Source organism: Colias croceus, chromosome 18 (genome assembly GCF_905220415.1).
Source record: "Colias croceus chromosome 18, ilColCroc2.1".
Classification (NCBI taxonomy): Eukaryota; Metazoa; Arthropoda; class Insecta; order Lepidoptera; family Pieridae; genus Colias; species Colias croceus.
This window is the reverse complement of record NC_059554.1, coordinates 4,360,921-4,382,452: the sequence shown is the minus strand read 5'-3', so window position 1 is coordinate 4,382,452 and position 21,532 is coordinate 4,360,921. Positions and strand designations below refer to the sequence as shown.

Sequence of the window (21,532 nt, the reverse complement as noted above, 5' to 3'; positions counted from 1 at the left end):
ATATTTTTTAAATTGGTCCAGTTCTATAAATTTATAAAGAACTAGCTGCTCCCAGCGGTTTCACCCGCATTGCTCCGCTCCTGTTGGTCTTAGCGTGTTGATATATAGCCTTCCTCGATAAATGGGCTTTCGATCCCGCATCCTTTCGCGCCATTCCGGGGCGGATGCCTGACCAAAAATATCAATTTGGTCCAGTTGTTTCGGAGCCTATATTAATATCTCTCTAAAATGTTATAACTGAGCCGCACGGTTATATTATGCCGCACTCACATCTAAGATCTAAACTCCCCTCCTGCACGCGCACCCCAGCCTTGATGACTCATGACGCCCACGCGCTTGTGCCACGTCGCGGCCGTACAGCAGAAATCGTAATATTTTCATTTAGGCAGTAATTCAAAACCAAACGTCCAATTTTACATTTTAATCATTCAAAGACCAAATTTTTTTTTACCTAGACTGAACTCAGTATTAAAATAATTTATTTTGATAAGGATTAATATCATGAGTAAAATAAACTGTCGATGTCGATGTAGCTTTCGAATTTTTAAAATACCGGTTTTAAAAATTCGTTCACCAGAAGTTTTTGAGCCTATTCCTCTTTATAAGATTAGTCAATAGTCTTGACTCTAAAGTGACTTTAATACCCCTTCCAGACGACACAATTTTTCGTCCAATTTGACTAGATTGGCAATCAAATTGGGTCGTCTAGACGGAAATATGAAATTGAAGGTCATTGGGTGGTCGGGATCAGCCGATTTGCGATTGCCTTGGGATTGCCCGATCAAATTGGGTGGTGTGGACGCTAATTGGCCAATTTTTACTTGTAATCTCTTCCTGATGCTAGATATTTACAGTTACTATTAATCTCTCCTCAGGACTAACGGATTCTCTCAGTCTAACAGTGTCTTGTTTAGTAATGTATGGGCTTACTAGAGATAATAATTCATTAAAAGTGTCATGGTCCATCCGCATAAAATTTGTGAAATCGACACTGTCCAGTTCTCTAACAATATTTATATAACTTAGCAGTATTTAACTCTAACAATATTTCTTTTAAGCAACCATTCTTTGCTCCATATCCTTTTTCTTTTTCTTTCTTCTAAATTTGTAGTTACGGCCAAAATCAGCCCCAATTTTTGTTTTTTACTAAGAGGCATGTTGCAAAATAAAAGTCCAGTCAGTAACGGCAACGGAGCAGAACTAAAATTGGCGATTTAATTGTGTACGTGTGGATAGACGATCAAATTGGGCCCGATTCAATCGGCAATCAAATCGGCTGATTAAATTGTGTCGTCTGTAAGGGGTTTAAAGGTGGGTTCCCACGGCCTGATTTCTTCACAGATCCGACCGCGCCAGACCAGACCACAGGCCTTGGGTATCGACAGGCATTATCGGATGCGCCGAAACCGTACGGCCTGTGGTCTGGTCTGACGCGGTCGGATCTGTGAAGAAATCAGGCCGTGGGAACCCACCTTTAGACTCTATAATATAAGATAGTGCAGATATCAATATAATAAAATAAAAAAATGTCAATTCTCAATGAAATTTATTTGAATATTGATAATACGAAATCGAATTTAATAGTAAGTAAAATAAATTATTATGCAGATAGAATCTTATAAACAAACATTATATTGCGACAATACTCATATTTTTACATGTTCTACATAAATAATTTATTTCGGATCTAGCAAGCAAGCAGGTTTTTCATTACATTTCATTTCATTAAAGCGTATTTTTATCTTTTTATTGTTTGGTTAATCTTTGAGTTTGGTTTTATAGCTAAAGCAAAAAATAATTTCATGTCTAGGTAGATTTTAAAATTAAAGCATTTAGAAGTTTATGATCTTTCTAAATCAGTTGTTTGTTCTACTTGAGAAATTTCTTCTTGAGGTACACTTTCTACCCCTTCATTTCCTATTTCATCATTATCATGATAACTATTTTCAAGCTTTACTTGTTTTTCCCCCTGAGATTCATCATTTGATATTTGGGTGGTCAATACATCTTGTTCATATGTAACGTTAGGGTTTTCTTGTTCCACGATATGATTATCATATACATTATCATATTGTTGCTGTTCAACAGGGTTATCTGATTGGTGATATTGCTGTTCATAGTTTTGTTGGTCGTAATTTTGATATTGTTCTTGTTGATATTCCTGATTTTGCTCTTCTACATTATAGTAACCTTGTTCATAATTTTCATTTTGGTATTGGGTAGGATTACCAACATATTGATTATCATATTGTTGCTCATAATTAGGATCATAAGGTTCCGTTGATTCTGCGTGTTCATTTATTTCGGGGCCATAGTTGGCCTCATCTTTAACAGCCTCGTAATAAGAGTATTGTTCATTGTTTTCATAAGTCTCATTTTCTGCAGCGTTTCCTCCTAACTTTTCATTATATGCGTAGTTTTCATTGGGATTTTCCGAATAAAACATATTTTTCTGTTCATCCTCATATTCTTTTATTTGAGATGTATCATTCTCCGTAGTATCTTTCAGTTTAGTTGTTTCAATATCCGTTTGGAATTGCTCACCTGAACCGATTAAATTGGATTCTTCGAAACTTTTGGGAATATCTTCATTTTTTAAGTTAATATTACCTTCGTTATCATCTTCTATAATTTCTTGAGTTTCGGATAGGTTTGTAATATTTTCTTCTATCCGCTCTGTACTTTCCAATTTATCTACGTTTATAAAATCCGAATTTTGTGTTGTCGAAACGTGCTGTTTATTATCATTCGATTCAGTTTGACATATATTTTGATTGTTCAGATCTTTATATTCATTCTTATCGGTGTATGGAATTTTTGTCTCGAAGTCATGATTAACAGATTCTTTAAAGTTATTAAGAATATCATTTTCTTTTTCCTTAAATTTAATTTCTTGAGTTCTTTGATTTAAATCCTCATTTATTTTATTTAAATCTCCATTTTCGAATTCATGTGTTTTACCGTTATCTGTATTGATAATTCTCTGATTTTCTGGTGTCAACAGCAAGTTTTCATTATTGACTACGTTTAATTCAGGTATGAACTTTTCGGGATTTTTTGTAAAATCATTATCAATTTTTTTAAGTGAATCTTCGACCATCGTATCTTTATTTGCGACATGTATTTTTTCATCATTCAAGGAATTATTTTTAGTGTGATCAAGTGTTTCGTTACATTTAATTTTGTCATATTTGTTTGTATCTTGAGGTGCAGTTGTTAGATAATCATTTGTTTTACGTAGTTCATCTCCATTGTTCTCAATATTTATTTGTTCCGGGGCGTTTCATTTATGTTAATATGTTTATCTGAATTATTGTCTTTTTCTGGAAAGTCGTATTTGTCATAATATAATTTTTCTGGCACGCTGCAAGTTTGTGGTACATCCTGGTGTTTCTTATTAATATATTCTTCATCGTTTTGTTTTATTTCATTAAGAATATCATATTTACTTTTCCAATCAGTATCATTAGATAAATTAGTTATACTCGAAGAAGTTGGTATAGAAAAACGATTTTTGATGTCGGGAACTGAATGCTTCTTTGGTATCAAAATATAACTCTTACTTATTTCTTTTAATATTGCCGTTTCATCTAAATTTCTATATGTCGATACGATGTTTCTGTGTGGATCTGGTGTTCTGAATCGAGGTAAATATTCTGACGACTTTGTTATTAATTCTTGTGAGTAATCACATTGATTTTCCTGAAAAAATAATGATGAAAAATAAATTATTTTAATCTTATTACTTACATGGCGTTGAAATAAGCTAGTAAGTACTAAAGTACCTTATATCGCACAGGTGTGATAGTGGTAGAGGTCCGGACCCTGTCAAGCCAACCCAAAATATATTCATTACGACTTTTCCGCTTCTTATCTTCTTCTAAAAATGCATCGAATTGTTTTCTCAATGCGTTTATTCGCTCAGATTTGACTCTAGAACCAGATAAGTTTTTAAAATATTGCTATAAACCAACAATTCAATTTTATAAAAAAAACGTATTCACTTTTTATTCGATTTTCCCATTTAGTTGTTATAACGAAATATCTTTTTACAATTTTTAAAATTGTTTGGGACTGTAGTCCCAAGTGAAATCATTGCCAATCGACTTGTAGCCTTTGCTAAGGTTATGCTACTCGCAGTATCGTTGCTGAATAACAACAGTTACACATTGTGCATGTACATAGTAGGAGTATTAATATTATCAATCGGATGTGGTACATATTTCATTACAAGCTTTTATTATTTCTGTATATTATTTAACGCTTTATTAACTAATTGAGAATGATTGCTATGCTACCATAATTTTAATCTCTACCATTTTCGTTTTTAAAAGTATTTACGGATTTACTGGGCAGCTGAGTAGGCTGAAGTCTTTTCGTTTCAAAGAAATTAAAATGATAGTACTGATAACTAATTTATGCTGATAGATAGGTACAGTTCTATTCAAACTTAATGGCGGTTCGGAAGTTAGGTGCAGGTGCGAGTGCGAATGCGCACGTCCCGCTCATATCAAACGCATGATCTGTTCTGTTAAATTCTGAGCCGCCATTAAATTTGAATTGTTCCTACTGTAGTCTGTATTTTTGATGATACTTTAATTCCATAAAATAAAATTAACTTGGCTATAATAAATTGCAAGTGTAAATTCAAAACTTAGCTTTTAATTCCCAAATACCCGCAAACGAGAAATTTACAAATAGTCACCGACACTGCGGGTAAATGTGTATCTCTTATTAATAAATAAATAAAATAAAAAGGTGCTGTAGTATGAACAATCTTTAACTATGTATCAGGCATCTCCTGGTACCGCAGATAACAGTGACCTTCGACCTTGCTTATAATATAACCTTGTCACGAAAGTTTGTTGCTTACAATAACTTTACACATGCTGGTTATAGGTATTCAACATTAGACAATAACAATAAAACTATATGAATTAATTATTATTCATTACTAGCGGTCCGCCCCAGCTTCGCCCGTGGTACATATTTACTTTTTCTCTACGTAAGAACCATCCTCGTACTTCAAGGAATATAATAAAAAAAAGATTATCGTAATCGGTCCACCCGTTCACGCGTGATGCCGTGCGCGTGACCAAGGAAAACGAGATATATATATATATATATATATATATATATATATATATATATATATAAATACCAACCTGGGCACTAAGTTGATCCAGCCCGACTGCCGTGCATTGCCGACTCCACCTTTACCCCAATATTACTCGACTCCGGTTGCATAGATCTTGCCCAGAGTGGCAACGGCGCAAATATTTGAGCGACGTTGCCAAACATATTCATGGAGAAATTGATATATTCAACATTTTTATTGCTAAGATCTCGAACTGAATCGACTCCGTAACGGCCGAAATTCAGAAACCCATAAACATTTGTTGGCTCCGTTTTATATACCAAATCCAAAGTCGTATGTTGATCAGATTCATTTATATTATCAAAATTACAGCTTTATTTGATCCGACAAAACTAAACTGTATATTAAGTAACGTAGATTAATTTTTCGTAAACACTACTGTATTTGTTGGCTCCGTACACAAACATATTATAGTTAGTTAACCTTCCATACATTGCTAAATCCGCCTAAACTAGACAAACTCGACTTCGTAACGGTTCAAATTTTGAAATGCTTAAACACTTCTTGACTCCGTTTTATATACCAAATCATTAGTCGTATGTTGATCTGTTCCCTTTATATGCACTTGCATGATATTGACATGGGGATATGAAATTAGGGCAAGAAAAAATCTCCTGAGTCTTATGGAAGTTGAAGAAGTCGACCGTAATTCAATTGAAACTTATAGAAAACGTTGTGAAACTAAAAATACGGAACCCTAAAAAGATAGATATTTGGACGAACCTTTCATCATACAGCGACAATGATAATTCTCAAGTAGTATGCATCCTACAAATAACAACCTACCTCTTGAATCATCAGTAAATATCAAGATTATTATCATAATATTTATTGACGTATAGCGTTCGCCTTTGCCCTGATGCTGATATCAATCTGATAAAATAATTAAAATGTTAGATTTAGGTCAAACAAATGACGACTCATATTCCTGCACAAATTATCCATTACGGAGTAAATATGAGTGTACGCAGATCGCCAACACGTTTAATCAGCAGTGGTGCAGTGGGTACTGCTGGTGGATCGCATCCCGACCTATCGAAGCTAAGTTCGTTTTCTACGAGTTCTATGCCAACTGATACTCAAATTACTTACAGAAAACGGAAACAACCGCTAGAACAAGATTGCAGATGTAGTGATGATATGAAGGATATTCGGTCGGAGTTGAGCCGTATTAGTACATTACTTGAAAAATATGTATGCTCAAATTAACAAATAGTAAACAAAATTCATGAAAACATTTCTGAGGTAAAAACACAAATTACCGAAATTAAATCGTCCAACGAACAATCCTTGAATTTAATTCGCCAAAATACGAATCAAATCAATGAAATTAATTAGTCATCAGCATGTATGATTATTACTGCTACTTAATTTCTCAATTAGAATCCCAGATAAACCAGGGTGAGAGTTAAATAAAATCACTGGAATTAAATCTTCAATCAATAAATCAGTCAGCCAACCCATCGGGTTTTACGTCTAAAAATCAACTACATATAAATAAAAACTTAATCAAGGAACTACGGGACAGAAAGAGCCGCGAAAAAAATGTAATTTTTGCTGGTTTCCCAGAATCGACATCTTATAACTCAGAGGAGAGAAAATCTAAAGACAACTACGAAATTTTAAAAATTACCTCACTAATAAGTTCAGACCTACCGAAGCCAGTAAAAATATATAATTATAAATAATTATAAATAACCTTAATTCAAACTGTAGTACATGTCTTGATGGTATTACTACAAAAGCAATTAAATGCATCAAAGAAAAATTAAATCATAGCTTAAGCGACTGTTTTAACCAAGCCATAAGTCAAAGACGTTTTCCGGACTCATTAGAAATAGCGAAGGTAACTCCTATCTATAAGAGTGGCTCAAAATTTGAACCTGTGGTGTGTGCGTTTACGCTAGGGAGGACATCTGTTGCCGCCGCCTTGGTACTATTGAAGGCAATGATCTATCCATACTGTGGTTACGCATTGACTGCGATGACCACCCCCGTATTTACGCGTGTCTTTACCGGTCTCATAGTGGAAACGCCGAATCTGACCGGCTTATTGAGCATGTTCAAGGAACGATCGATAGTTTACTACAAAGGGTTCCCTCCGCTGAAATTGTAGTGCTAGGTGACTTTAATGCCCACCATGTTGAATGGCTAGGATCACGAACCACAGACCACGCGGGGCGATCCTTTCATGACTTTGCCTTGTCCTATAGCCTAACGCAACTTGTAACTTCACCCACGCGAATCCCTGATGTGGAGGAACATACTTCGTCGTTGTTAGATCTCCTGCTGACCTCACATCCTGACCACTATCGGGTAACCGTTGAGGCTCCTCTTGGGTCATCCGACCACTGTATGGTACGGAGTGTAGTGCCTCTCACCCGCCAATCTCGAACTCGACCACCCAGCTACCGTCGTGTTTGGCATTACAGGTCGGCCGATTGGGATGGGATGCGCACTTTTTTTGCATCCTACCCTTGGAAGCAAATTTGCTTTGCGTCTAGTGATCCTAATGTTTGTGCAGACTCTGTCGCCGATGTGGTTTTGCAGGGAATGGAACTCTATATTCCTAACCTTGTAATTCCTGTTGGTGGCAAGTCCAAGCCCTGGTTTGGGCGCTCATGCAGAACGGCATTTCGTTTGAAGCAGGAACGCTTCCAGGCCTGGGCAGAAGCTCAAGCGGTAAAGGATCCTAACGTTAGACGACTGAAAAAAAGATATAATGCTGCTTCCAGATCTTACAAGAACAGTATCATAAAGGCAAAGTCAAAGTATATTGAAGGCGTTGGTAAGAAGCTGACCCAGTACCCATCTGGTACTCGCGCTTTTTGGTCCCTTGCCAAAGCTATTCAGGGCAATTTTTGTAAATCGACGTTTCCTCCACTACGCAGGGATGACGATACTTTGGCCCACACTGCAAGAGACAAAGCCGAAACTTTGGCAAGTCTCTTTGCGTCAAATTCGACTCTAGATGACGAGGGAAAGACTCCACCTATTATACCACATTGTAATAGTACTATGGCTGATGTGAAATTCACGCAATGTGCCGTGCGAAGAACCCTACTTTCCCTTGACATTCACAAGTCGAATGGACCTGACGGCATTCCTGCAATAGTGTTAAAAACATGTGCTCCTGAGCTAGCTCCGGTTCTAACGCGCCTGTTCCGGTACTCATACACCACTAGTACTGTCCCAAGCAGTTGGAAGATTGCCTTGATACACCCGATCCCTAAAAAAGGCACACGCTCTGACCCATCAAACTACAGGCCGATTGCGGTAACCTCCTTACTCTCCAAGGTTATGGAAACCATAATCAACCGCCAATTGTTGCGTCACCTAGAAGATCGCCAGTTGTTAAGCGACCATCAGTACGGTTTCCGTGGAAGTCGATCGACTGGCGATCTTTTGGTCTATTTAACGCACAGATGGGCTTCCGCTATTGAGAGTAAGGGGGAAGCTATGGCAGTCAGTTTAGATGTAGCGAAAGCCTTTGATCGGGTGTGGCACAAAGGTCTTCTCTCTAAACTGCCTTCATACGGGCTCCCTGAGAAACTATGCAGTTGGATCTCCAGTTTTCTCCAGGCACGCAGCATTAAGGTCGTAGTCGACGGATCGTGCTCAGAGCCGCAGCCTGTGAATGCTGGTGTCCCGCAGGGGTGTGTGCTGTCGCCTACGCTATTCCTTCTTCATATCAATGATATGTTGCAAATACATAATATTCATTGTTATGCTGATGATAGCACTGGCGATGCCACATACTCCGGGCACGCACGAATCTCTCAGGAGCAGGTGGATCAGTATCGGAACGAACTTGTGTCCAACATTGATAAAACCCTGGATGCAATATCCAGTTGGGGTCAGACTAACCTTGTTAAATTCAACCCATCAAAGACACAAGTGTGCGCATTCACCGCCAAAAAGAAGCCGTTCACGGTGACTCCTCGATTTCAAAACACTCTCCTCAAAGCCACGCCAAATATCGGGATTCTCGGTGTCGACATTGCGAGCGACGTGCAGTTCAGGGGTCATTTAGAGGACAAGGCCAAATTGGCCTCTAAGAAACTTGGGGTGCTCGCTAGGGCGAGACAGTATTTCACGCCAGCTCACCGCCTGCAACTCTATAAGGCACAAGTTCGGCCTCATATGGAATACTGTTCTCACCTTTGGGCTGGAGCACCCCAATACCAACTACTTCCTCTTGACCGCCTGCAACGTCGAGCCACTCGAATCGTCGGCAAACCCGAGCTAACCGATCGGCTCGATCCTTTGGCACTGCGGCGGGATGTTGCGTCTCTGTGCGTATTCTACCGCCTGTACAATGGGGAGTGTTCCGAGGAACTTTTTGGCTTAATACCGGCTGCCAAATTCCACAATCGCACTGCACGACATAAGCTCAAGTACCATCCGCACCACCTGGATGAGTGGCTCTCAACAACTGTGCGCTTTTCACGGCATTTTCTGCCCCGAACAACTAAATTGTGGAACAGCTTGCCATCTTCGGTGTTTCCATCTACCTATGATATGGATGCCTTCAAAAAAAGAGCCTACGCGTCTCTCAAAGGCCGGCAAAACAATCGCAAAGTTACCTGACTTTGCAATTGTCCATGGGCGGCGGTGATCATGTTCATTAGTACACCGCCCGCTCCTTTGTCGGTTGTGGTATAAAAAAAAAAAAAAAAAAAAAAAAAAAACCTGGTAACTATAGGCCAATTTCGGTTTTGCCAGCATTGTCAAAAATATTGGAGAAGATTTTACACACGAGATTAGAAAAATATTTAGACTCATTTAATTTTATTTCAGTGCGTCAATACGGATTTAAGCCAAAAAGTAACACTCTGTCAGCGACTATGGACCTAACTATTAAAATAAAACAGAACATTGACGCAAACAATATAGTTTTGGGAGTTTATTGACGTACAAAAGGCCTTCGATACCGTTTCTCACGAACTTTTAATGAAGAAATTAACATCCATTAACATTAATGGTAAAGCAGAAATCATATTTAAAAAATCGATCAAATACAAATAGTTAAAATAGATAACCACGATAGCATTCCCTTACCAATTACATATGGCATACCACAAGGTTCGATTCTAGGCCCATTGCTTTTTTTTAATTTATATTAATAATTTACAAGATTTAAATCTTAAGGTCACCTAACACTTTATGCGGATGACACTTGTCTGTTTTATTTTGGTCCCTCTATACATGACATGATAGCGCAAGCACAAAATGAATTAAATAAATGGTTTCAATGCAATCTACTAAAAATAAATATATCTAAATTCAAAGCTCATAACAAAATTATAACCTAGATCTGCGAATCGGCAGCTCCCTGAAATGGAATTATCAGATCGACCACCTAAAAAATAAATTATCAGCACTTCTTAGATCTCTGCGTAATATTACTTCTTGCATACCTCATAAATTACGCAACACCATCTACAACACGTTAGTAAAGCCGCACCTAATGTATTTAATAGAAGTATGGGGGAGTGCTTACAAAAATAAATTAGCGCCACTCCAAATTTTACAAAATAAAATCATTAAAACTATCTTTAACTATCCTTTTTTAACTTCTAGACAAATAAAATCTACGACGACACATAAATAATGAATTTAAAACAATTATACTTTTATAATACGTGTATGTTCATCCGCAAAGCGCTACATAAAAACATAAATACAATTAATATTATAATCTCAACATCAAATCGCCACTATCCTAATAGACGAGCTAGCTATCTTGCCCTCCCGAAGATCCGAACAAATTATGGAAGGCGAACGGCAACATACGTTTCTATAACGGGAATAAATGTCTTTAAACCTTCAAATGGCTAAGGCCGCAAGCGACCAATGGCTGAGCTCGGTGGGCTCTGATTGGCTCATTTGAATCGGATCAACAAGAGCTAAAACGCAAAAAAGGTGGATTTGTATAAAAAGCACGTAATTATTATTATTACTGATGGTGACACTTGTGGCTCCGTTCGGATCCACATACGGACGGTGGTGTGGCAATGGATCCACAAATACCAACCGGATCAACAAGTGAAAACGGATCAAATAATTACCTACTAACTATATGGCACGTTTGATCAACATAGTGCCCATGGAGATATCTATATATATATATATATATATATATATATATATATATATATATATATATATCCGATTCAAATGAGCCAATCAGAGCCCACCGAGCTCAGCCATTGGTCGCTTGCGGCCTTAGCCACTTGAAGGTTTAAAGGCACTTATTCCCGTTATAAAAACGTATGTTGCCGTTCGCCTTCCATAATTTGTTCGGATCTTTGGGAGGGCAAGATAGCTCGTCTATTAGGATAGTGACGATTTGATGTTGAGATTATAATATTTGTATTTATGTTTTTATGTAGCGCTTTGCATATGAACATACACGTATTATAAAAGTATAATTGTTTTAAATTCATTATTTTAGTGTCGTCGTAGATTTTATTTGTAGAAGTTAAAAAAGGATAGTTAAAGATAGTTTTAATGATTTTATTTTGTAAAATTTGGAGTGGCGCTAATTTATTTTTGTAAGCACTCCCCCATACTTCTATTAAATACATTAGGTGCGGCTTTACTAACGTGTTGTAGATGGTGTGGCGTAATTTATGAGGAAGGCAAGAAGTAATATTACGCAGAGATCTAAGAAGTGCTGATAATTTATTTTTTAGGTGGTCGATGTGATAATTCCATTTCAGAGAGCTGCCGATTCGCAAATCTAGGTTATTTCTCGTGGGTTTTATGTTCTAATACAACACCGTTAATTTTAAGTGGAGCGTGTGGTGGAATAATTTTTTTATGAGCTTTTAAATTAGATATATTTATTTTTAGTAGATTGCATTGAAACCATTTATTTAATTCATTTTGTGCTTGCGCTATCATGTATAGAAGGACCAAAATAAAACAGACAGGTGTCATCCGCATAAAGTGTTAGGTGACCATTTAGCTTTAAATCTTGTAAATTATTAATATAAATTAAAAAAAGCAATGGGCCTAGAATCGAACCTTGGGGTACGCCACATGTAATTGGTAAGGGAATGCTATCGTGGTTATCTATTTTAACTATTTGTGATCGATTTTTTAAATATGATTTCAGCATATCTAGTGCTTTACCATTAATGTTAATTGATGTTAATTTCTTTATTAAAAGTTCGTGAGAAACGGTATCGAAGGCCTTTTGTAGGTCAATAAACACTCCCAAAACTATATTGTTTGCGTCAATGTTCTGTTTTATTTTAATAGTTAGGTCCATATTCGCTCACAGAGCTCACTTTTTGGCTTAAATTCGTATTGACGCACTGAATTAAAATTAAATGAGTCTAAATATTTTTGTAATCTCGTGTGTAAAATCTTCTCCAATATTTTGACAATACTGGCAAAACCGAATACTCACTCTTATAGATAGGAGTTACCTTCGCTATTTTTAACGAGTCCGGAAAACGTCTATGACTTATGGCTTGGTTAAAACAGTCGCTTAAAGTATGATTTAATTTTTCTTTGATGCATTTAATTGCTTTTGTAGTAATACCATCAAGACCTGTACTACAGCTGTTTGAATTAAGGTTATTTATAATTATATATTTTAACTGGCTTCGTTAGGTCTGAACTTATTAGTGAGGTAATTTTTAAAATTTCGTAGTTGTCTTTAGATTTCCTCTCCTCTGAATTATAAGATGTCTTTCTGGGAAACCATTAAAAATTATATTTTTTTCGCGGCTCTTTCTGTCCCGTAGTTCCTTGATTAAGTTTTAATTTATATGAAGTTGATTTTTAGACGTAAAACCCGATGGGTTGGCTGACTGATTTATTGATTGAAGATTTAATTCCAGTGATTTTATTTTACTCTCACCCTGGTTTATCTGGGATTCTAATTGAGAAATAGCACTCTTCAATATGTTTTGTTCAGTAATTATCATACATGCTACAATGCATGACTTAATTTCATTGATTTGATTCGTATTTTGGCGAATTAAATTCAAAGATTGTTCGTTCGACGATTTAATTTCGGTAATTTGTATTTTTACCTCAGAAATGTTTTCATGAATTTTGTTTACTATTTGTTTATTTGAGCATACATATTTTTCAAGTAATAAATACGGCTCAACTCCGACCGAATATCCTTCATATCATCACTAAATCTGCAATCTTGTTCTAGCGGTTGTTTCCGTTTTCTGTAAGTAATTTGAGTATCAGTTGGCGTAGAACTCGTAGAAAACGAACTTAGCTTCGATAGATCGGGATGCGATCCACCGGCAGTACCCACTGCATGTTGGCGATCTGCGTACACTCATATTTACTCCGCAATGGATAATTTGTGCAGGAATATGAGTCGTCATTTGTTTGACCTAAATCTAACATTTTAATTATTTTATCAGATTGATGTCAGAACCAGGGCAAAGGCGAACGCTACACGTCAACAAATATTATGATAATTATCTTGATATTTACTGATGTATCTTGGGAGAGATCACAGCACACCCTACACCATCAATACTGACGGCAAGATAAATATAGCGATCTAGGTCCTGGGATCAGATCACAAGGATTTCCAGAAATCCAGCGATATATTTTCATCCGTCAATACACTACCCTACACGTCAATAAATATCGTAATCCGATAGTAAATATTGACGGATCACGTGAAGCGTTCGCGAAAGAGTTGCCCTAATTCAAGTGGTAGGTTGTTATTTGTAGGTTGCATACTACTTGAGAATTATCACCGTCACTGTATGACGAAAGGTTCGTCCAAATATCTATCTTTTTAGGGTTCCGTATTTTTAGTTTCACGACGTTTTCAATAAGTTTCAATTGAATTACGGTCGACTTCTTCAACTTCCATAAAACTCAGGAGATTTTTGCTAGCCCTAATTTCATATCTCCATGTCAATGTCATGCAAGTGCATATAAATGGAACAGATCAACATACGACTTATGATTTGGTATATAAAACGGATTCAAGAAGTGTTTGAGCATTTCAAAATTTGAACCGTTACGGAGTCGAGTTCGTCTAGTCTAGGCGGATTTAGCAATGTATGGAACATTATACCTAACTATAATATGTTTGTGTACGGAGCCAACAAATACTGTAGTGTTTACGAAAAATTAATCTACGTTACTTAATATACAGTTTCGTTCTGTCGGATCAAATAAAGCTGTAATTTTGATAATATAAATGGATCTGATCAACATACGACTTTGGATTTGGTATATAAAACGGAGCCAACAAGTGTTTATGGGTTTCTGAATTTCGGCCGTTACGGAGTCGATTCAGTTCGAGATCTTAGCAATAAAAATGTTGAGTATATCAATTTCTCCATGAATACGTTTGGCAACGTCGCCCAAATATTTGCGCCGTTGCCACTCCGGGCAAGATCTATGCAACCGGAGTCGAGTAATATGGGGGAAAAGGTGGAGTCGGCAATGCACGGCAGTCGGGCCGGATCAACTTAGTGCCCAAGTTGGTATTTATATATATATACCTAGATAGATTAACCAAGTCAAAATAAATTATTAATAATAATGAATCTAAAAAAAATATTTTCGGTCCATCATAACTAAACAGCAGACAAAACTGGTCAAGCTCTGCAATCTGCATAACGTCCTATAGAGGGAAAAAATAACCCGGGAAGTGATGTTACTACGTGACTGAGGGTTATGGAAGTTTTTAGTTGTTACTTATTGTCCTTACTCCTGTAGCATCTATGGTAGCATAAGGGTAGCATCTAGCTAACGAATCTACTTACAATGAAATTTGAGATGGTGTTCTTTTTATTGCTCTCACTGCTCTGATAAACCTTTCCAGCATTTGATAGACAATTTTATAGGAAAAACTCTGGAAAATCTATATAAATTGTGATTGTGAAAAATTATGGCTATGAACTGCTTTTTTTATGTCAAATATTATATTTGTTGATTTGACTGTGATTTGATTACATAAACAATAATAAACCTAATTCTCGAGGTAAATAGGTAAGTTTTTATTCATTTCAGGGTTCCGTAAAATAAGAAAATTAGGTGTAGTTAGGCAATAATCGGATATTTTAATATTAAAAATAGACATTCCAATTTTACATTAATTGAATGCTGCAATTTTATTATTAAATAAATAAATAAAAAACACTTTATTGTACAATGCACAGATATAAAAATACAATAACATACAAAATGAATCTTCACCGTAAAAATTGGCGGCCTTATCGCTTTGAAGCGATTTCTTCCAGGCAACCTTGGGATATAGGAAAATGAAAATAAATATTATTAGTTTATAGACTACATATTATATTTTCTATATAATCTGTACCTACAGTGAGTACATCTGTGAATTTTCTATAGTTTGACCTCTTTGACACTTGACAGTCTGAGCATATGATGCTGAGGTTATGTTTTGAAAATTGACAATTGACTATACCTATGCCGTAACAAGTCAAAAAAATTATTTTATTTTAGCAGCGTGATTGCAGTTCCACTGCTTTTATTTATGGACAGTCTAGTTTCGTAACTAATTACTAAATTGTAACACACAATGATACCTCGGTGGTGGCACAAGATTATTCGAAAACGGACTAAACCAATACCAGAAGATATTGCACAGACTTGGAAGACACGATTGAGTTTAGCTTACGGATTTTTGGCATGGAATGCGTTTGGTTTAATGGTTTATTCTCTTTACCAAGGAAAGGCTGATTGGGCACATTATTATGGTTTAAAAAGTGACGAAGAAAAATCTATGTCTCCAGGTATATATTTTATGTATTCTCAAGAGTATAAGAATTCATGAGTGACTTTTATAGGTACCTATCCCATTCCATCTAGACAGCCTAGCTAGCCTAGTTTTGAATAAATGAATAATAGCCGATACAGACAGGTCTATCTTAAACATATAAAGCACATTCTAAATGTGATAGAATATTAATTAAAGCTAATTTTACCTACTCATAGTTAAATTATCTTTTTAAATTTTCAGGAATAGCTTGGGCCAATACACTTGGTATTAAAAATGCTCAAGTTGTAAGGATATCGGGTTTTAAAAAGGTAGATGAATATGATATTGTTGATGGAAAAGAAGTCAGAAAACCTCGTAGAGATGAATACAATGAAGAACTTAGTGAATAATAATTATTAATATCAAATGTAAATAATTTATTGTTCTGTGATTTATACTTAATCTTATTAAATAGTGCAAGACGGTAGAAAAAACATCCAATACAAGTTATTATTTTTTACTTTCCATAATATCAAAATATTATTTAATAAACAATAAACATAACGTAGCTGTTATATATTAGCTAAAAAGGCAAGAAATGCAAATAAATATTTTAAAACTTGTGCTCAAATTCAATCCAATTTTTTATTTAATGGCAATTTTGCTTAGTATTTCGTAATTCTGCCAGTGTCACCTTGGAAGATTATACACGCTTCATTATGTTATTCACAAATAAGTATAAAAGAAATGATTGAAAACCTAAATTATACATATTGAAATAAATAGTTTTGAAGAAAGTGTGCTTAAATATGTACTTTCAGCATCTGTAATAATTAACCTACCTGAAAAATTGTAGATGCAATAATAAAATTAAGAATGATAATATCTTATGTGATCCTTCGGTTTTACCAACAAATTTGTGTCACAGCTATTTAGCATGAAGGTGTGCAAAGCTATGTACCTACACCACATACATAATAATAGCTTCTCAATTGTTCTTACAGGAACAACTTGATACAACTGGAAAATCTGTTGACATGTTGTATCTTCTATAGTTCCATAATAAGATGAAAAAAATTAAAAGTAAAGAGTTGTTTGGAAGAAAGCTATTGCCTATTTTAGTCTTCTAATAAACACAGAGTTTCCAATGACATAATTGGATGCTTTTTATTTGTATATAATGCAAATATTTTTTACAATTCTGTCCTTATTTGTGACAACAATAATTATGCTTTTAACCTGTTGGTTTAAATATAAATAGATTGAATTATCATGATTAATTACATTATTATTCAAAATAATTTTATTAAAATATGTGCAATCTAAATTATTGCATTAGTAAACTGATTTATATCTTAGCAATTTTAGATCAATAATTTTTTTTATAAAAGCCTCCTAGGCAAATTTAAGGCACTTGTTTCCATAACTGTTCTTTTATATACTATCTAAGATCACAGTTCAATAAAACTATTTATTACAAAATCAATGATTTGTGAGTGCATTGTATGACTTTGCTCGTCTTCTTCTTTCAAGTTCTTGCAGCAAAGCAGACCTGTAAACAAAGTTTGAAAATCTTTCATGTGAATAAGTACCAAGTTATATATTTAAAAAAAAAATACTTTTCTTTAATCTTTACTAATAGGTCTGTCAAACATATTAAAAACGTAAAAAAATTGTTCTCTGTCTATAAAAATGGAGCATTTACTATTGCAACATTCACAATTGATATATTTTTAATATGAATATGAAATTTAGATTCTTACCTATATTGTTCATACTTCATAACAATTAGTTGTAACTCTTGTTTGTAAAGTCGTGTAAGCATATCTGAATAGCAATCCAACTCGCTCAGACGGAACATATTCCAACGTAATTTGTGATCCAATTCCTGATCAGCTGTGTTTGATTAAAAAAAAATATAAAACATGAGGAAATATTGACAAAATAACTAGTAATTGAAATGAGGGTTCGAAAATATGGAGTGTATATTCTTAAATATATTTTCTATTGTGTAGGTACATTACAAGGTTTTAAGTACCCACACATGCAAGTATAAGTGTTTGTTTTTTTTTATAATAATTGATACTTTACCTTTCGAGTAAACGACCAGCCAGTGTGGAATTTCCTCCAAAAGATACGGCGGCACAAGTGTCGGAACGAGTGGGCTCACCAAATAGCATCCTCCCACCAGGCAAGGGTGTGCATATGTTGTCTGTTGTGTTATTTCACTAAAAGGAGTAAAATTATATTTTTAAAGTTTGGTTTAATCTTTGGGGAATAAGGTCGTAGTAGGTATGGTGAAAATTAAAAAGGTGGTCTGCAGGGTTAAATTTAAATTTTTTATTTACTTATTTTTTAACAAATTTCAGCATGCACAAATGCATACATATTTGGACACACCATAATATCCCTTATAACTTACTTAAAATAATAGACCCCATGCTGAGGCGTCGACACGCGTTGCCATGGGCGGGGTACGCTCTCCAAAGGGTGTGTCCAATGAGTTGTTTGAGTATTATGATCCATATAGTAACGACGCCCACGAAGAGTTCGGTCAGCAGACCAACCAGGCGGTAATGGTAATTCGCATTCATCCGAGGCTGTAAGAAAACGTCAAATGTTTTACGGCTATTGTGTGAATGTTGCTGTTAGATTAGAGGATCATTAAAACTAACCTTGACTAGAAGTTATCATATTTCCACCATGATTTTTATTATGATATGGAAGAGCAGGAGTGTTAACATAATTTGTATAAATTGGTGATGATTGGCTGCTGGAATTATAGGCTAAAACAAAAAATAACTTATATTATAAAACATTACAGTTCAATTCAAATTTAATGGCGGTTTGGAAGTTAGCTGCGAGTGCAGGTGCGTGTAGGTACAGTCAAGTTGAGTTCCTGATACCCAAATTTGCGTATTGCACATCAGAACGTACGATGTCCCGAGCCGCCATTAAGTTTGAATGCTACTGTACATTACTATCAACTAATACTTATACTTAATCGTATTTGCAACAAATATTTTTTTAATTATTAGTTGAATGCAATAACACTCATATAAAATAACATTATTAGCTTATTAAAATTTTCTATGCATTCCTCATAATGTGATTAATGTTTTATTAAAATTGTGTTTTTTTTATACTCACAATCGGTAACATGAAGTCTTATAGAGTGTGGAGATGGAGGATGGATCCTGGGTGTTAAACTCAAATTAGAAGATATTCTAGGCATGCTGGTCTCCCTTGAACTGTACTGCTGTTGTTTTTGTTGCTGTACCTATAAGTTTAACAAACAATAGGTATATTTCCAAAAATTACTTTGAATTTATTGGAATGGATGTTCATAATAAATAAGTGCAATCATTTCTGGTGATATTTATTTTTCGCAAAAAGCACACTTCAATCTTCTTTCTAGTATTGATACACAACGTTGGTAAACTATCTAAGACATCGATAAAATGCAACATTTATGTAGGTCATGCTTATAATTTTTTTACCTGCTGCTGATTTTGATAAATTGGATCTTCCTGGGTTTGATGATAATATCTATAACTACTTTGACGACTAAATGAATCATCAATATCATTTAGTGTTGAATGTGAAGCCTGGAAAAATAATTAACAATTTGTTTAATATCTATCATACTTTCTTTGTTAAACACTAATTAAGTAATGTCTTACTATATTTGTGTCCAAATGAAGCTGAGAATTAAAATTGCTTGCAACACTAGTTGTTTCACTCCCGGCGGATAAACTAGCAAACCTGTTAAACATTGAAATATTGTTTTATACACAAATTACAAAAACTACATCATAACATAAAAACATTTATACTACCTGTGCGCTAAATTGGGTACTGATTCACTCGGAGTATACTTGCCAGCATGACCACTCATTGTTTGAGCTTTACCAAATTTATTTTCAGTACTTTGAGAGCTTCCATCGCTTGTCCCAAATGGTTGACTTCGTGGTCTTCTGTTATTGCCAGTGGTCCATACATTAATGACTGTAATTAATTAATCAGATCGTAAATACTTAAATCGAAACGAATATATTTTTCTGATAGATAAATAAGACATACTTGGTAAATCCGGTGGAGTATCTTTCTTTATATACTTTCCTACGACACCTTCATTAATTGCCTTTTGTCCCTTGCGCGATATCATGTTTGTATAAACTTGGTGAGTATAAACAACAACAGCAATTAAACGCTTCGACAATGTTGTAAATTGGTGGTAAGGATCGAGCTAAAAAGAAATTATTTTTGTCATTTCTATTTATTGTTATACTATGAAAATTACATAAACTATTTTCTTTTTTATTTTAAAGCACTCATTTTTAACAAGCAATTCATTTACAAAAATAAAAACGTTATTACGCCAGGCTTTTCTGTAATCTGTATTGACATTTGTATTTTGTTGGTAATTTGGCAATGACAAATGATTAATGCCAATTTTGTAAACGCCCGTCTACACACGTTCGGTTCCCAGATTCGGAATTCAGATTCAGTAGCCCAAGAAAAATCGCACTTGAAGGCTGGTTCACACTTTGATTAGTGCGAGTGCAGGTGATTAGTGCAGGTGTTTAGTAACTACAGGCTGGTTCACACTTTGATTAGTGCGAGTGCAGGTGATTAGTGCGAGTGCAGGTGTGTAGTGCGAGTAGTGTCCAATTCACTGCGAGTGCAGGTGATTAGTGCGAATGCCATTTTGTACAACAACAAGCGTGCCGCGTGCGACGCTACACACTACGCTAAACACTAAACACTAAACACTCCTGTCCAGACGTGTTTAGTGGCAGGCACGCTGCGAGTGAGGGGAGGGAGGGCGCGCGGGACGTGGCTACTCGCAGTCCACTCGCAAAAAAATAGAACACGCTTCTATTCACTTTACTACACAGCCTACTAAACACTTGCACTAAACAGTCGCTGTCCACACGTAGTTACTAAACACCTGCACTAATCACTTGCACTCGCACTAATCAAAGTGTGAACCAGCCATAAGTGTGGACAGCGACTGTTTAGTGCAAGTGTTTAGTAGGCTGTGTAGACTGTAGTAAAGTGAATAGAAGCGTGTTCTATTTTTTTGCGAGTGGACTGCGAGTAGCCACGTCCCGCGCGCCCTCCCTTCCCCCTCACTCGCAGTGTGCCTGCCTAAACACGTCTGGACACGAGTGTTTAGTGTTTAGTGTTTAGCGTAGTGTGTAGCGTCGCGAATTGCACCATTGACCTGCACTCCCACTAATCACCTGCACTCGCAGTTGAATTGGACACTACTCGCACTACACACCTGCACTCGCACTAATCACCTGCACTCACACTAATCAAAGTGTGAACCAGCCAGAAGCGTGTTCTATTTTTTTGCGAGTGGACTGCGAGTAGCCACGTCCCGCGCGCCCTCCCTTCCCCCTCACTCGCAGTGTGCCTGCCTAAACACGTCTGGACACGAGTGTTTAGTGTTTAGTGTTTAGCGTAGTGTGTAGCGTCGCGAATTGCACCATTGACCTGCACTCCCACTAATCACCTGCACTCGCAGTTGAATTGGACACTACTCGCACTACACACCTGCACTCGCACTAATCACCTGCACTCACACTAATCAAAGTGTGAACCAGCCATTAGGAAGGTGTAAAGCACATATTACA

General features: G+C 35.9%; 3 protein-coding genes across 3 annotated transcripts; 1 reads left to right on the top strand and 2 right to left on the bottom strand.

Annotated features, from left to right (window-relative positions):
• Positions 1-1,529: 1,529 nt before the first annotated feature.
• On the bottom strand, positions 1,530-15,139 carry LOC123699973 (putative uncharacterized protein DDB_G0289963). Its single transcript, XM_045647033.1, is given in 4 exon segments — positions 1,530-3,274; positions 3,277-3,702; positions 3,786-3,933; positions 14,929-15,139. Coding segments are annotated over 4 exon segments (2,070 nt in total). The 5' UTR covers positions 14,991-15,139; the 3' UTR covers positions 1,530-1,840.
• Positions 15,140-15,551: 412 nt separating this feature from the next.
• On the top strand, positions 15,552-16,388 carry LOC123699972. Its single transcript, XM_045647032.1, has 2 exons — positions 15,552-15,921; positions 16,149-16,388. The coding sequence occupies exons 1-2, from the start codon at positions 15,708-15,710 to the stop codon at positions 16,295-16,297; spliced, it is 363 nt and encodes a 120-aa protein (XP_045502988.1). The 5' UTR covers positions 15,552-15,707; the 3' UTR covers positions 16,298-16,388.
• LOC123699956 (protein salvador homolog 1) lies at positions 16,310-20,395 on the bottom strand. Its single transcript, XM_045647014.1, has 11 exons — positions 20,268-20,395; positions 19,971-20,136; positions 19,727-19,895; positions 19,571-19,652; positions 19,388-19,495; positions 19,038-19,167; positions 18,563-18,673; positions 18,310-18,487; positions 17,979-18,115; positions 17,651-17,783; positions 16,310-17,439 (listed from the first exon to the last, which is right to left on the bottom strand). The coding sequence occupies exons 1-11, from the start codon at positions 20,295-20,297 to the stop codon at positions 17,370-17,372; spliced, it is 1,314 nt and encodes a 437-aa protein (XP_045502970.1). The 5' UTR covers positions 20,298-20,395; the 3' UTR covers positions 16,310-17,369.
• Positions 20,396-21,532: the final 1,137 nt, after the last annotated feature.